At 41.7% G+C, this 16,231-nt stretch overlaps 5 protein-coding genes across 5 annotated transcripts in view; 3 read left to right on the top strand and 2 right to left on the bottom strand.

Annotated features, from left to right (window-relative positions):
• LOC131259837 (glucose-6-phosphate 1-dehydrogenase) overlaps window positions 1–16,231 on the top strand; it is a 285,104-nt gene that overhangs the window by 100,532 nt on the left and 168,341 nt on the right. The window lies entirely within an intron of this gene.
• Window positions 1–16,231, bottom strand: part of LOC131259831 (serendipity locus protein alpha-like) — a 162,050-nt gene that overhangs the window by 6,534 nt on the left and 139,285 nt on the right. The gene's annotated exons all lie outside the window — the stretch shown is intronic.
• Window positions 5,687–7,977, bottom strand: LOC131259836 (glutactin-like). The gene is made up of 6 exons (XM_058261430.1): window positions 7,843–7,977; window positions 7,551–7,758; window positions 7,337–7,489; window positions 6,370–7,269; window positions 5,978–6,314; window positions 5,687–5,904 (listed from the first exon to the last, which is right to left on the bottom strand). The coding sequence occupies exons 2-6, from the start codon at window positions 7,710–7,712 to the stop codon at window positions 5,786–5,788; spliced, it is 1,671 nt and encodes a 556-aa protein (XP_058117413.1). The 5' UTR covers window positions 7,713–7,758; window positions 7,843–7,977; the 3' UTR covers window positions 5,687–5,785.
• LOC131265278 (glutactin-like) lies at window positions 9,447–11,511 on the top strand. Its single transcript, XM_058267543.1, has 6 exons — window positions 9,447–9,800; window positions 9,887–10,408; window positions 10,482–10,859; window positions 10,925–11,258; window positions 11,330–11,428; window positions 11,495–11,511. The coding sequence occupies exons 1-6, from the start codon at window positions 9,447–9,449 to the stop codon at window positions 11,509–11,511; spliced, it is 1,704 nt and encodes a 567-aa protein (XP_058123526.1).
• Window positions 13,933–15,999, top strand: LOC131265267 (glutactin-like). The gene is made up of 5 exons (XM_058267532.1): window positions 13,933–14,286; window positions 14,369–14,890; window positions 14,960–15,337; window positions 15,399–15,732; window positions 15,815–15,999. Exons 1-5 carry the CDS (start codon window positions 13,933–13,935, stop codon window positions 15,997–15,999), a joined length of 1,773 nt encoding a protein of 590 aa, XP_058123515.1.

The raw sequence follows: 16,231 nt of genomic DNA, 5'->3' as shown, positions 1-16,231 counted from the left end.
GAGTCCCAGCAGCCTGTTTGCCCGTTCGACGACTCCAGGGTCCAGGTGCGACCTGAATGTCAGCCGATCGTCCAGCCACACCCTCAGATCCTTGACTACGGCCACACGGGGGATGGGCAGGCCACTGAGATGGTAGTTGTGCACCAGTTTGTCGGGAGAGCGACCAAACGAGATGACACAACACTTCGCCACGCATAGCACCAGACCGTTGGCGATGCACTAAGCTTAGAAGGCATCTGCAAGGTTTGCAGGGAGAGGAGATCACTGGACGAGGACACAGGAAGATAAAACTTGACATCGTCGGCGTACATCAAACAGCCCTCTGGTGGGAGGGCGCAGACACAATCCGAGATGAAAAGAGTAAAAAGGAGGGGACTCAAGACGCTCCCATGAGGTACAACGGGTAGGCCAATGAACGGATCGGAGAGGGACCCTCCGACCCTGACCATGTACGTCCGATCCGATAGGAAGAACTGGAGCCAGCTCAGGAGAAGCAGTCAAAAGTCGGTGAGTCTTAAAGTCGGTGTAGATGACATTGACCTGCCCCCCAGAAACCAGACACGGGTACAGGTCTTGCAACAAAGACATAAGATTTGTAACGGTGGAGCGTCTAGGCATGAAACCATGCTGGGAAGATGGGATGATAGGTTGAACACAAGGAAGGATGGCTGAGTGGATAATAGACTCGAGGACATTAGAGACAGCACAAAGGAGGGAAATGCCTCGGTAGTTGGGCTACGACATCACCCCTTATGCACCGGAACCACCCAAGCAGACGCCCACATGGCACTATGGAGCGAAAAGAGCAAATTGCCGGGATAAAATTCGGAATCAAATGTTTTGCATTTTTTTCATTGTAATATCGTGTAATACTATTATACGTATATTACACGAAATTATGATGTTTCAGGACAATCCCGCCAAGTGGCGCTGCAAAAAAAAGTTTTTGAATTTTCTATGGGTGCATTTTTTTTCAATTTTTTTTTTATATTAACTTAAAGATTTTTTTAAGTTTCATATAAAACAAACTAAATTTACTACAAACTTTCATTCAAAATATGTTCATTTGGAATATAATTGATATTCAAAGCATCTAACGCGGATATAACGTCTCCTAATGAAGAGCTACTATCTGAATATTCTGAACTTGTACCATCATCTTCTTGGGTTGGAATTGGCAAGGGAGTGTTACTATTTGAGGAGATGCAATCTACTAAGAATGTTTTTACTGCGTCTAGGTATGGGATTTGTTTTTTTTTATTTTACCTTCTGCTGCTTCCTCTCCTAAGGATCCCAATGGAGCTGGGGCATTTATAATGATTTCACCTACATGCGCAAGAACTTTATGGACAGTAGAAGGCATGTTTTACCAATTGTAATGATGTCTGTAAAACATGTATGTGTCTTTGCAATATAGACTAATAGTTTTTGAATTTAAAGGCTGTGAACAGTTGATGGCTATTAAAATATTTCGAAACCTTTCTATAAGTTCTATTTCTATTTGCAAAATATCGCTCAATTTTTCTATGTTTGAAAAAGCCAGACGACAAACATTTCCCGTCGTACTATATCCACCCATTTGCCTTGGTTCATCTACTTTAACACCAAATTTCTTGTACATTTTTTCCAATAGAATTTTTTTCGATCATTGTACATGTTTTTATAATTTTTAGTAACTTTCCATTTTTTAAATTCAATTCTGTACGAAATGTGACAGAGTCGGTTAAACATGCCATAATTTTTCCATCAATTAAACTCATGTAATATGAATAGTTTACTGCCACATAACTTGTTTCATTTAGCTGAGTTGTATAAGGAACTAACCTGGTTATTTGGCTTTTGATTTCGTCTACTGTTTGTATAACTTTATCTTTTGACTCTTTCGCAAACTCGATAACGATTGGCCTGCAAAACCTTACTCTTTGGGGCATCAAGTTTATCCAGATGATATCTGAATCATCGCTAATGAACGAAAGACGGATAGGCGTTAATACCGATACTAGTAAATCACTGTCTGATGCAGTATTTTCTCCGGAACCATGAAACGGTTGATTGTAAATGCTGTGTCCACTAGATCCGTCAATACCCCACGAGCACAATAATACGACGCTTAGTGAATCACACAAAGAAGATGAAAAGTGCCGCAAGATTTCTGCTTTTTGTATTTCAATTATTCTACACGCAGTGTGATTCACCAACTCTTGTAGATTAACTTCAGCTTTTGTTTCACTAATAGAAATAAAATCTTCACTTGGTGCGCAGGTTTTTTGGTTTGGTAATATGACGGAACAACTTTTTTTGATACTTTATGCACATCATTTTACTGGGATTTAGAGAAACTATTGTATATAAAACATGCTAACGCTTCTTCGGGAGATACTAAAACATCACTTTTGGTTGTCATTGGCATAACACTTGAAGGATTTTTCAAAAACATGTATATCATACTCATCAGCCTTAACTGCTTTTCTTTAAAAGCTAACAACCTCACTGAGTATAATTCCTTTTAGAGATAGCCGTTGATATCTGTCTCTTTGGCCACACTGCGACGTTTCTTCCGCACGCAGAGATCATTAAACTCTTTTTTTTTGCCGTCCACGACTTTTGTTTTCCGTATAGGCACTAATGTCAAATGGATTGTTCAACCAGATTTTCAAATCATTTTCGAGTTTCTAGAACATTTCTTCAATCTAGCCTTGAAACTTTTTTCCAGTATCATTAACTTACTCTTCTTCTTCTTCTTAGCGTAACGACCTCTTGGCCATGCCTGCCCGTTAATGGCTTACGAGACTTGTTTCCCTGTTGTACGTGGATAGTCAGTCCTCTCGTACAGGGGAGAGTCCGGTCTCGGTTGGGATTCGAACCCTTGCCGTCGAGGTGCTGAGCCTCGGCGCTTTTCTAACCGGCGCTACCGCTCGGCTGTCGCGGACCCCCAATTAACATTAACTTATTAGTCACTTTCAATTTATCACACGGTTTGATGCTTTTTTTTATGTGGCACGACATCCCCTAGTGGGACAAGGCCTCTCTCCGAAGAGAGTTTGTGTGACCGAAAGACGGTATATTATAGATCGGTGGTCAGCCGTTCGTAATACCGGGGGGTGCCAGACTCGAGATTCGATCGCACACCTGTGGCGTGGTGTTTCCTCGCGCTACCGCTGCGCCATGGGCACCCCCTTACGTTTGATGCTTACTTTACTTTCAATGAACTGTAACGCATACCCAATGTTTTCCTTGCAAGAAGCATTGTTTTTCAAAACGTTTATGATATCGTTCATTATAAAGGAAACCATCGTGAGATTATTAAATCAATCTCAGACAGATTATTAACTTCAAAGCTATAAAAACTTTGTTCTCCAAGAAGCTCACTGACAATTGCTGTTTATGCAGTTAAAGGTAAAGCTTGGACAATATTGGGTATAAAAAGATGGGTTTGTGAGCTGTAGAACAAGTAAAAGCGACCTGATAGATTCAAAGCAAACCAAACCAAATTTTATTCTTTGCCAGTGACTTGGCTTGTCTTTCCCCTTTTACGTGATGTTCAACCACTATCCTGCTTCACATTTTTCATTGAATGAGAATTTCAAATATTTCTGTAAAAATGTGACGTTCGAGTCGGAAATTCTCTAACGTTCGAGTCTCGTAATAGGCCCTATTGTTTAAAGTTGATACCCGGATGAAATCGGGTACTTCAAGCTAGTCATGCCATAATGATAGATTTTTGTTTCCAACTTAGGTTTCAACAATTTCAGAAAAATTCCCTTAGTCACATCCTTCAGTCCCTTTGTGTATCCCCGGTTAACCCCAATATAGCTGTTTTAATCCTCCACACTTAAACCCAGGCCATTTCACATGCCTTTATGAGTGGTGACTTTACCAACAAGGATTTGAATAGCATTTAACGCATAACGAAATAGATTTAACAACATGTCTTCGCACTTCACAACTGTTTTTCTTTGAGATTGCGAAAAAGAAACCAAAATTACATAATTGGACCGAAGAAACGGAGAGAAAGAAAAACTTCCCATTCACCATGATAACAGTTCGGAACTATTGTTAATATGAAAAGGGAAATCAGAAACGCCCACTTTATTCCCCGAACCATCCGCCTATCCACAAACAACTGCCTGGCTGACGATTATTGAAAGTAAATCCTTGGCCTACCATCGCTTTCTGCGGGGCACGAGGGTGACAATGTTGATTGCGGTTCACACCCGCGTTTGAAAAGTGTCAAACGCATTTGTGGGCAGAGAGGTTAAAAAATAGCTTTGGGACACAATAGCGTGGTAAAGAGATTTACAAACCATGTGTAAAATGTGTCACTGTGCCTAATGCCGTCCTTCTGACACTGTAATTTGTACCATTGCTGAATGAAGCTTAGGGATCAGTTCTAACAACTTTCCGGAACTCATTATCTACCGTTCAACAATGGCCAACGGTTTCCGGTTGACATGCGAGTGTGAGTGTGCCGTGCAACATGCCCGCCCTTGGCACCGGAGGGCACGGGTAAATGCCTACTGTTGACCTGCACAACAATAGGCGACATACTTTCCAGTTCCGTTACCATTGATCTCAAAACGAATACAATTCACTTCCTTGTTATTTTATCTTCATTCTTCCTTTTGTGCTGCACTATCCATGGAACGAATGCCAGGACAAGGATACCGACGCCTAAGGGATTGCACTTCCCACGATCCATGATGCATTGTGGATGCTGCAGATTGGAAACATTGTTACAGTGCTTCGTTCTTTGAAAATCTTTCTAATGAAATCCTGCAACGTGGTTTGCTTTCTCCTCTATTTTGTTAAACAAATGGTCAATTTTTGTTTGAGGTATTTTTTTTCAATTTGCACACTTAAGTGTTCAATTTGCACAGATTCAGTGCAGTAGGCACTATCATTTTAAAATAGATTTTTGGAACCAGGACATGTTGAATTCAAATTAAATTATCTTGTGTTCATAGGAATTTCCTCTAATAATAACAGAAAATCTCAAATCAATGTGGTCAAAGCAAGTAATCTTTTGAAAATAACATAATATTTTGTTTCATCATACTGTTATGTTTGATACCGCATACCTTTAGTTTACAATAGTTTAAAAAATTGTGGTGCGTTTATTGGAATTTCGATACTAAAACCACCGCCATTGAAATCTTCCAGCACCCACTTGTTTTTAATCCAGGAGACAGTGAATTATGTACGTGCCAAGAATATATTTAGCGAATGACTAGTTCTGCAAAACTACATAAAAAATAACTAATTTTAACCTTTCATGGACATATCGATAGTTTGAATTCGTAAGGTACGAACGAATGAAAACAACAAATAAATGACCAATTAATTGGTTATAAAATGACGTAAGATTGTAGTTATAATTCAATTGATAGCGGTAATAATATGGGACAATAAAACTGCATTTGATACTGAGCAAAATGAAGTAAAATACTTACTTAACTGGAGTTAAACAGCTAAGTGGTCTTGGAACGACGAAACTTCATCCGAAAACACTCATGTCGAATTCTATATACCAACTTCCCTGGAGGCTTTGTCCAATGCTTTAGGTCCAAAACTGATACATTTTCGCCAGATGACGTTTTTTCCTTTGCGCAAACGCAAATCTTTTTTTCGGGCTTCTTTTCTTTAGTCAATGAACACCCTGTTTCAAATTCCTTATATTTATATTTGCCATCAGTAAATAAAACCTAGACTTGCCAATGGACCTTTTTACTACATTTATCCGAACCATGATTGAATGTGATGACGAATGTGCGAGGACTAACAAACCTTAGTCGGCGTTTATTTTGTCCGCTTTCCGTTTTTCATCGCTCGCTACGGTAAATTCTTCATAGAAGTTTACCCCGACGCTTGGCGGATCGTTGATATGTAAGTATGGCCCGGCATAATCTGCGTAAATGAAGTAAAAACAAAATGTTATCCCAACGTATTTGTACCTTTATACGGCATCGTTCAACATTACTTTTCATAGGAATCCATTCGACACTCAAGCGGTCCGACCTTGGGACACCATCTACCGCAAAGGATGTCCACAAATCCACCATTAACTTAGCCATTTCGGTATCCGTTTTGTTCAGTACTTCCGGACTTCCAGGTGGATATGGGAAAAGATACAGCTTATCATCCGAATGATGTACACCGCCGTCGAACGGATAGTGTGAGGTATCGTTACCGTATCCGAACCGGGTTTTCGCTCCTACGTAATCGAAAGAATAGAGAAACGTGCCATTTGGGTTCATTCTTGCACTGGCCTGGGCTTCACGAAGCAGTGGTGCTTTTATCAGGATCGTGCCGGATAGCTAAAAGAACGTAAGTTGTAAAGTGATACTAAAAAATTGTGCTGGAATAGCTTACATCGATCAATCCATCGGCCATTTCCCCGAAGCTACCACTCTCTAGGTCCTTTTGCGAGAAGAGTGTTCGCATCTCATAGCCTCCCAGAGCTCCGGTGGAATCGCTTGCACCGAGAAACTTATTGACCGCATCAACAAGGAAATACTTCACGAACGCGGGATCATCCACCTGCCCGGTGCGCTTAAAATGATCGTAAACGGTGGTCAGCAGAAACGTTCCCTCGTGCTTCGTGACACCGGCCATCATTGGGAGATGTTTCCTTATCTTTCCCTCCTTCATACACTCCCACGGCGTTTGCGGCAGGAATCCGTGGTAGTCTCCGACGACGAGGCGATTGCCACCGACTTGATCCAACCCTTGCGCTACGCTTTTCTTCACCTTCAGGTCAATAAAGCTCCTCAGCAGCGTCCAAACGTCGAGCTTTCGAAGATATTGTTCAACTTCATCCAGGGAAGCTGAATCTCCAAGGCCAGCCTCAATAGCAATATCGAATGCACTTTGAACCGGGTTTGTATCCCACACCCACGGAGAAGCCGACCCAGCCGATTGCAGTATCACCCTATGGAAGAGTGAGTCCGCCACCTTTGGGCTGTACATGAGCGCCGAAATGGCGGCAGCTCCCGCCGACTGTCCAAACACGGTGACATTGCTCGGGTCGCCTCCGAACCGTTCAATATGCTCCTGAACCCATTCCAACGCAAGCGTTAAGTCCATCATACCGACGTTGCCCGGAATGCTATCGGTTTTCGTACACAGAAAGCCCAGCGGACCGAGTCGATACTGTGCAACCACCAGCACAACGTCCCGCTCCAGCAGATACTCGGCGGTTTGATTCTTTGCGCTACCTTCGTGGAACCCTCCACCGTGAATGAAGAACATGACCGGACGTCTTGCGGCAAGCTGGTGACGAAAACATATGTCTTATAAACGACCCCACTGTGCCAACGAAAAGTAAAACAACGCTCACATCTGAACTGTAGATGGACACCGTGAGACAGTCCTCAAGATCCGGCACGAACGCTTTTCCTTTAAACGACGAAATCAGCTTCATTTGGGGGCAGGGCAAGCCATGACGGGTGGCGTCTTTAATTCCTTGCCATGGTTGAACTTTTTTGGGTGGCTGCAAATAATGGTGACGCTATGAAACCAACATACTTTTCCAACGTTTACGTGTAATTCACCTTAAACCGGTTTTCACCGGCTGTGGACTGTGCGTAATGGACTCCCAAAAATTGATACAACTTACGTCCCGTCCAGGCAGTCGTACTTGTTGATCCTTGTAAAGCCCCTAGCTCGGACAGGGTAACAATCGGAGAACTTTCTGCTACACTTGCAGTGGCCATGTTGGTATGGTTTAATTCACAGTGAACTAGAAAAAGCAGCAGAAGTCTAAGGTAAACCATAATTATTTCTGCTTTGTCATGCAAGATTCTAGCCCGACAATGGAGGAATGTTCAATCAACCGAACCGTACCGTTGATTGGGTGATTACCAACTGAAGAAGAAGTTCCGTTAGAATAATCCAGCGACGATGTTCACGGTTCTTCTTTTCTAGAACATCTTCTTTCCAAAACTAACTGGAAACACGAAAAACACAACTTTCCACAGCTATCTGCAGCGTATGTTTTGGTGAACAGATGATTTCAAACTGGTTTGCTGTCAAGCAAAGGTGGATGCCGGTTTTTGTTTGCTGAGTGTGTGTGAGCGCGATGAATGATGTTGTCAAAACATTTATCAGCTGATAAGGGTGGAGGAGGGCAAGCGAGGGGCTACATATTGAACAACATGTGCTTGTTTGTGTGTGTAACCTACCGAACTTAAATGGCCCAAGTAACAAATTTGTGGCACAATGGGCCGTTGAAGGATTGTTTTGATAACATGTATATTTTTGAATAAAAATAATAATATTCGGTTTTGTTTATTACGAAAAAAATGTACGAAAACAAGGAAGTTGACAATTTTAAAGGTACCATTTGTTATAATATTCACTACAGTATTGTTTTCAAATTAATCTACCATATATATATATATATATATATATTTTATATATATTTGGACGGCCAGGCCGTATTGTACTTGTTGTACCAAAAATATTACATTTTTCTTAACCTAATGCTTAAAACTAATTGTAGCGTGGCATTTCCTCCAGCTAATCGCGGTTGTAACCTTATCCCGGGTTAACTCGCGTTAAACAATTATAAAATAACAGTTTTATAGCGCCGCTATAAAATTCATTCAATTCATTAAAATGATAAATCCGTTTTAAAGGATTCTTTTTAGTTAAAAGATTGATCAATTCGTTAATTTTTAAAAAGGTATTCGTATTCTATTCATTGCCTATAGTTTTCAGTAGTAGCAACTACTTTTTTGAAATTCTCTTAATAAACTGGTTGTTTATGCCGGAATGTACCTAATTATTTCTTATATTTCTCCATTGAAGTATTCTATTAAAACAAAAAATTTAACAAATTAGTACAATGAATTTCTTAATCGATTTTTGCTTGAATTTGGATTTAATATACTCTATCTGATTAGGGAAACACAAACAAACTGAATATTCAACATATTCGGCAAAAACGATATTCCAAACAGGTTTTTCCACATCCTATAGCCAAACAAGTTTTTAACGCTGCCTGTACCATTACAGCAGTAATAAATTTAACCCATTTTTGGATATGATCAAACAAAAACAGCAAACCACTTGATGGTCTCGATCGTGTTCATAATTTCGCACAACTCGTGCGAAGACAGTTGCTTCGGGTTCGTTGAAGGAGAACGTAGGGTAGAAGAGTAAGTATTTACCTTTGTCGCACGAAAAATGTTTGTTTGAACAGTGTCGTATTAATGGATCATCAGTTGAACAATTAATTGATTGTCGTCTATGTTTGGTCGTCGTCCCGAAAAAAAATCTACGCACCAACGAATCGGAATTTAGCAAATTGTTATCTGCGATAGTAAACATTTTCGCTTATCTAAACCCTTTATCGCCTAAGGTATAATATATTATAGCACGGTACAACGGTCATCAGTACACGAGGATCGCTTTGCTCACAGTTGCCTCCCGTTGTGCTTCGCAAGATGTTGCGTGCGTCGGTTTGGTGTTCGCTGCTGCTGGCACTCATTTGTTCGACAAGTTACTCTAGTGGAATAAACCTTTCCATACGTGGCCTCGGTGAGGTTCAGGGATCAGAAACGAAAACCGCACGCACTGAGCAGGTAGTGCTTCAGTTTTTAAACATTCCATACGCAGAGCCACCGGTAGGACAGAGGCGTTTTAAAGCCCCGGTTGCCTTGAGTCCTTGGAATGGGGTGAAAGATGTCACCAGGCCCGGTCGCCCCTGCCCACAACCGGGTATTACCGATCAGATTACCCCAAGTGAAATAACCTCCGCCGTCGAGGACTGTCTGTCGCTCTCGGTCTACACGAAAAACGTATGTCATCTTACAACCGATAACGGAATGTAGAGCAATAGTTAGGAGGTATTGAGCATACCCCATATTTTATTAACCATCATCAGGTAACGGCTAAGCTACCCGTCATGGTGTACATCCACGGGGGATCATTTTATCTCGGCAAAGCAGCAGACCATCCTCCGAACTATCTTCTAGAACGCGATGTTTTGCTAGTGGCCATCCAGTATCGACTCGGTGCCCTCGGGTTCCTCTCCACGATGTCATCCACCATACCCGGCAATGCAGCGATGTTGGATATCATTCTGGCACTGAAATGGGTTCAAGATCATATATCGGACTTTGGAGGAGATCCGGGACGTGTAACGGTGTTCGGTCAATCGGCGGGGGCTGCCGCAACAAGTGCTCTCTTGTACAGTCCTCTCGTACCACCGTCGTACTTCTCTCAAGTAATTCTACAATCTGGTGGAGCGACGGTAGCCTGGGCAAACGACCCTAACCCGGTAGAAAACGCAAAAGAAATCGCCAGGTTTGCGGGTTGTGACACGGTCCGGCCTATAGAAGACATCGAAAGGTGTCTATTAGAACTACCTGTGCTTAAGCTGCTGAAGGCTTTAGATTTGCACACGGTAAGCATTACCGATTATTTCTTGGACAATCCAATCGGAGTAATTTGAAGCGTTCTTTTCTACCGATTTGCAGCAAGAACGCACACTAAATCAGGGCGTTAACAACGTTGGAGGTTGCGGCATGGTTATCGGCGGTCCATCCAGCTTTCTTGACGCTGCTCCGTTTGATAAAATACGATCAGGACGAGTGCGCAAAGATGTCCGGATTATGGCCGGAGTAACGAAGCACGACGGATCGTTCATGGTGGCCGAAGTCTATGATGCGTTGTTGGCGATGAATCTTACTGAAGACAAGCAATTCAACCAATATGACCTGATCGACATGGTCAACCGGGTCTACGGCATCGATGATCACAGTGGTGCATTAGCTGGCTTTGAAGTGGAATCTCTTTTCTCCGAGCAAGACATAAATAGTGGAAATTTTACTCAACTGATGGCAGGAATTATAGATGTAAGGAATAAGCATTCCTGCTGATTGGCTAATGTTAAAAAAAATTCAAACTCTTATTTTTTCAGATTGCTGGAGCAATTACCATAAAAGCCCCAGTTCTTCGTGATGTTCAGAGCAATGTGCGCCACAGTGAAAAGGAAACGTATCTGTACTCGTTCGATTACAAGGGTGAACACACCCGTTTTGGATACGGTGCCAGCACGGCACACTATCCGTTCGAAGGTGGAGCACACCATTCGAACGATAACATCTATCTGTTTCCGTATCCATCCTTTGCGGCTAACTTGAACGCAGCCGACACGATGATGTCAGAAATTATGGTGGACCTTTGGACGTCTTTCGCCATCGATGGAGTTCCAAGATCGAACAGAGGTGTTCCAACATGGCCGAAAGTCAATGGTAGCCTCAAAAAGAGCTAGATCAAACGAACATTTTATTGATGTTTTTCTTTCTATGTTCCTTTGTGATAGGACCGACTGGCCCATATCTGCATATCAATAATCCCGCCACTATTGGAACCAATTTTTACGATGAGTATGCTGTCAGCGTTCACGGTCGATCAGGAGCTGGTGATAGCAAAGCGGCTACCATGTGGTTGATACTCTTATCTATATCATTGGGCCCCCTCCCACTAGGTATTGCTTATTGGTAGGAACATAAATATTACATTTTTAATATCATTATAAGCAAGGGCTGGGGATATAGAATTGCAGTTGTTCGTAATATATTCACTTTTGCACGTCTAATTTAGTTTCGAATTCTTCAAAAACTAACCAGCATCTAATCAAAAATATGTTTTAGCAACTGGAGCCTTGATCAATTCCAAATATTACTGCATTGAGTGTTCTCAAGTAATGCGGCATGCACAGAATGATCGTACAAATAAAGGCATGAAGTATAACAGATGCTACTGCTATTGCAGATAGCATACAACATACCAAGCCCTTACGAGAAAAATCGAGTTCTATCTTGTTAAAATCTGTAGTAAGGTGTATATGATATATATTAGTATATCAGTTAGTATTGTTTTACATTCAGTAATTTATATCCGTATTTGAGTTATTGTAAAGCATATAAATAAAAAAATCTTAACTGTCTGTTCTCGCAAACAATATGCTTTAGTTTCATTATAGCCTGTACAATGTATTTGTAATTCCATTGTTATAATACAACATTTTGTGCAGAATATATACCTTCCAATGAAGCATTAAATTACAGCCACTACAAGGGATTTTAATGTGACCTTTTAGCCATTAGTTTTGCCATTGGAAATCGTTCTAAAAGCGTATATCGCAACACGTCTCTGAAAGACATTTAACTTTAAAAGATGTCCAGAGATAAAAAAAACCAGTGGGTTATCAAACATATAACCATTGACTCAAAATGTTTATTAATTTTATTAGTGCATGTTTGTCACTAAATATGCATTTGTCTACAATTGATATTTATCACTGCACAAACTTAGGGTTTAGTGTTGAAATCCTAACATCGAATAATGGTTTTTTGTAGTTTCATTGCTAAATTTGAGAAAGTATGATAAGGAACGATCAGCTACGATAAGGAAATCGTTAATTGAAAATTCGAAGGTAAAATCTCACAAGTATCTCTAAAAGCTGCATGAGGAAGTGGCACACAACAAAATCTAATTGAAATAGTCGTACACCAATTCGTCGGATGGTGAGAGGCCCAGGTGTCGGCCTTGCACTTAACTGTTTGTTTCTTCTTCTTCTTTTTGTCGTACGTGGATTTCTGTACGTGGATACTCAGTCCTGTCGTACAGAGACAGGTGCCCGGTCGCGATTGAGAATCGAACCCAGGCCGTCAAGGTGGTAAGCCCCAACGCTCACAGAGTTAAATCGTTCGAATATGGGGATTGAAAAAACCTGCGCTGTAATATGCGATTAGCTATGGTTAGAAATCGTTTTTTTCCGGAGCAACCACTTCTTAAAACAGTGTATATTCAGAAATCACAGCTTCCCAGCATCTCTAGTGTATGTTTTGCCGGACAGTTGGTTTGTAACTAATGGTTCAGTATCACCAATTGAAATGCCGGTTCGTTTAAGCTTGTGTGCCTAACTAAAACACTTATGTCGATAAAAGTTGGAAAATGAGTGTCACTTCTACTATGGTTCTACTTTACAGTCGTGAGATAAGATTGTTGTGTGTGTGAGTGTGTGTATGTTTATGGATCACCTAACCCTAACGTTTCAAGCAGTAAAAGCCTCATAGTAAATCCCTCTTTGAGAAGTAACATTAAAGTAACCTTTCACGTGGAATAGACAGTAACCTATGTGTACGTGGATAGTCAGTCCTCTCGTACAAGGGAGGGTCCGGTCTCGGTTGGGATTCGAACCCACGCCCTCGAGGTGGTGAGCCTCGCCGATATATGGGCCAATTTTTTTATTTTAGTTGAAGTTAATAAATTTAAATAAAAATTGTTTTAATTATAGCATTAAAACAATATTTGATTTCATACATAGTAACGAAGTAACCTTCAGAGAGCTAACCAGGCGCGTATTTTGATGCATTGATTGGTCATATGGTATTTTGTCATGGAAGCATATTTTAAAATAATAGTCCATCAGACCCTTTAATGTTTTGAGAGAGAAATCATTAAAAAAAGGAAATACTTGTCAATAGAAACAGGAAACGTAAATTCGTCTGCAACGCTTTAAAATGCACATTTACACGAAACTTCATATCCATTTACGATTAATTTTGTCAAAATTATTGTATCTTGACGGTGTTAACCACCTGATCATCATAAAAAACTGGAATAAATAACTGATTCGACTTTTATTGAATGAATGTGTTTGAGTTAGTGTTTTTTCAATAAATCAACACAACGCATCATATGAAAATATGATGTCATCGAGCCGACCCAATTCAACGCACCGACGAATCTGTGTTTGATGCATGTTGCCGATTTGTTATCAGCAAAAGGTAAAATATATTTTATCTTATCCTCTATCCTTATCTCTTTACCACTTACGGTACAATGCATTGTTTACTGCCCTGGGTAAGGGTCAGCGCCGCCTTGTTCCTGCATTCTGTGCTTTCAGTAATGCTCAAGATGTTGCGTGCGTCGGTTGGGTTGCCTCTGCTACTGGCAATTTTTTGTTGCACAAGCTACTGCAGTGGAATAACTGTGTCCATACCTGGCCTCGGACAGGTGCTGGGATCCGAAACGAGAACCGCACGCTCGGACCATGTGATACATCAGTTTTTAAACATCCCATACGCTGAGCCTCCCAACGGAGAGAGACGTTTCAAAGCTCCAGTGCCTGTGAATCCGTGGACTGGAGTGAAAGATGTCACCACTGAAGGCCGTCCGTGTCCACAGCTGCGTATTACCGATCAACTTAATCCTGGTGAAATAACGCCCGCCCTCGAGGACTGCCTGTCGCTATCGGTGTACACGAAAAACGTAAGTCATCTTGCATTCGATAACAAAGTTCATTTGTAGGATAGCTTAATGGATCCCAAATTTTTCTCTCAACCTTGACCAGGTGAATGTGCAATTCCCCGTCATGGTGTACATCCATGGTGGATCATTTTCGCTCGGTAGAGCGGCCGAGTACCCGCCGAACTATCTTCTAGAACGCGATGTTGTGCTAGTGGCCATCCAATATCGACTCGGTGCCCTCGGGTTCCTCTCCACGATGTCATCCACCATTCCCGGCAATGCAGCGATGTTGGATATCATTATGGCACTGAAATGGGTACAAGATCATATAGCACACTTTGGAGGAGATCCGGGACGTGTAACGGTGTTCGGTCAATCGGCGGGGGCCGCAGCAACAAGTGCGCTCTTGTACAGTCCGCTCGTACCACCGTCGTACTTCTCTCAAGTAATTCTACAATCTGGTGGAGCGACGGCAGGTTGGGCCATTGATCCCAACCCGGTGGAGAACGCGAAAGAGATTGCCAGATTTGCTGGTTGTAACACGTTGCTTCCTTTAGAAGACATCGAAAGGTGCCTCATGGACGCGAACGTGCTTAATTTACTAAATGCCTTAGATCAACACACGGTAAGCATTTATTGTGAAGGTCTTGAAGTACAAATCTTATTGAAAAGGTTTCATTCTATCGATTCGCAGAAAGACCGGACAGATACCCAGGGCCTGAACAACGTTGGAGGTAGTGGAATGGTTGTTGGAGGACCGACCGGTTTTCTTGACGCACTACCGTTTGATAAAATACGGTCAGGGAGGGTGCGCAGAGATGTCCGAATTATGGCCGGGACAACGAAGCACGATGGATCGTTTATGTTGACCAGCGTTTACGATACTTTGGCCGCATCGAATCTTGTGGGAAACAAGCAGTTCAACCAGTACGACCTTATCGATATGGTCAACCGGGTGTACGGCATCGATGATCACAGTGGCACACTGACCGGGTTTGAAGTGGAGTCCCTCTTCACCGAACAGGACTTAAACAGTGGCAACTTCACTCAGCTCATGGCGGGCATAATAGATGTAAGCAATACGCATTTGGGGCCTTCCATTATTTAAGTTCCCCAATTTTTTATTGTTCTAGATTGCTGGGGCGATTATCATCAAAGCTCCAGTGCTACGGGATGTCCAGAGCAATGTGCGCTATAGTGAAAAGGAAACGTATCTGTACTCGTTCGATTACAAGGGTGAACACACCCGCTTCGGATACGGTGCCAGCACGGCACACTATCCGTTCGAAGGTGGAACCCACCATTCAGACGATAACATCTATCTGTTTCCGTATCCATCGGATGTAACCAACTTGAACGCAGCCGATACCCTGATGTCTGAGATCATGTTAGACCTATGGACGTCTTTCGCTATCGATGGAGTTCCAAGATCGAATCGAAGTTTTCCAACATGGCCGAAAGTCAACGGTAAGTAAATTGGTAGCTTCAAAAAGAATTAGAGCAAAAGAGCATTCAATTAATATTTTCTTTCTGTGTTCTTTGATGATAGGACCGACTGGCCCATACCTGCATATCAATAATCCCGCCACTATTGGGACCAATTTTTACGATGAGTATGCAGTCAGTGCTCACGACCGAACGGGTGCTTCCGATAAGATAGCTGCCTCCATATGGTTGATGCTGCTATCTGTATCGTTCATACTACTTTCCTTTGCGCTATCAATGGATTCTTGAATGCGACACACATAATTGATCGGACAAGATAAGCATTCAATGGATTTGTCCTCGTCATTGATGAGTATGCAAATTTTGATTGCACTAAAGCAGTGATTTTTTTTTTTACTTGGGTTTGATTTGTAATCGATACTTGCAATAATAAATATCAATTGCATGACGAGTAAAAGGAGCTATTTGACAATTCAAATGATTTTACTTGTTTTACGCATCCGATCTACGAGGGCTGACA

This window comes from Anopheles coustani, chromosome 3, assembly GCF_943734705.1.
Source record: "Anopheles coustani chromosome 3, idAnoCousDA_361_x.2, whole genome shotgun sequence".
NCBI lineage: Eukaryota > Metazoa > Arthropoda > Insecta > Diptera > Culicidae > Anopheles > Anopheles coustani.
The sequence above is the reverse complement of the archived record's forward strand: the minus strand, read 5'-3'. Positions and strand labels throughout refer to the sequence as shown.

Excerpts from the sequence above, each read along its gene's own strand:
- LOC131259836 (XM_058261430.1), bottom strand. The coding sequence starts at position 7,712 with ATGGCCACTGCAAGTGTAGCAGAAAGTTCTCCGATTGTTACCCTGTCC. Across the intron at positions 6,315-6,369 it reads TGGCCGATGGATTGATCGAT|CTATCCGGCACGATCCTGAT; the intron begins GTAAGCTATTCC and ends ACGTTCTTTTAG. Across the intron at positions 5,905-5,977 it reads CGAATGGATTCCTATGAAAA|ATTATGCCGGGCCATACTTA; the intron begins GTAATGTTGAAC and ends TCATTTACGCAG.
- LOC131265278 (XM_058267543.1), top strand. The coding sequence starts at position 9,447 with ATGTTGCGTGCGTCGGTTTGGTGTTCGCTGCTGCTGGCACTCATTTGT. Across the intron at positions 10,860-10,924 it reads TGATGGCAGGAATTATAGAT|ATTGCTGGAGCAATTACCAT; the intron begins GTAAGGAATAAG and ends TTATTTTTTCAG. Across the intron at positions 11,259-11,329 it reads AACATGGCCGAAAGTCAATG|GACCGACTGGCCCATATCTG; the intron begins GTAGCCTCAAAA and ends CCTTTGTGATAG.
- LOC131265267 (XM_058267532.1), top strand. The coding sequence starts at position 13,933 with ATGTTGCGTGCGTCGGTTGGGTTGCCTCTGCTACTGGCAATTTTTTGT. Across the intron at positions 14,287-14,368 it reads TATCGGTGTACACGAAAAAC|GTGAATGTGCAATTCCCCGT; the intron begins GTAAGTCATCTT and ends AACCTTGACCAG. Across the intron at positions 15,733-15,814 it reads AACATGGCCGAAAGTCAACG|GACCGACTGGCCCATACCTG; the intron begins GTAAGTAAATTG and ends CTTTGATGATAG.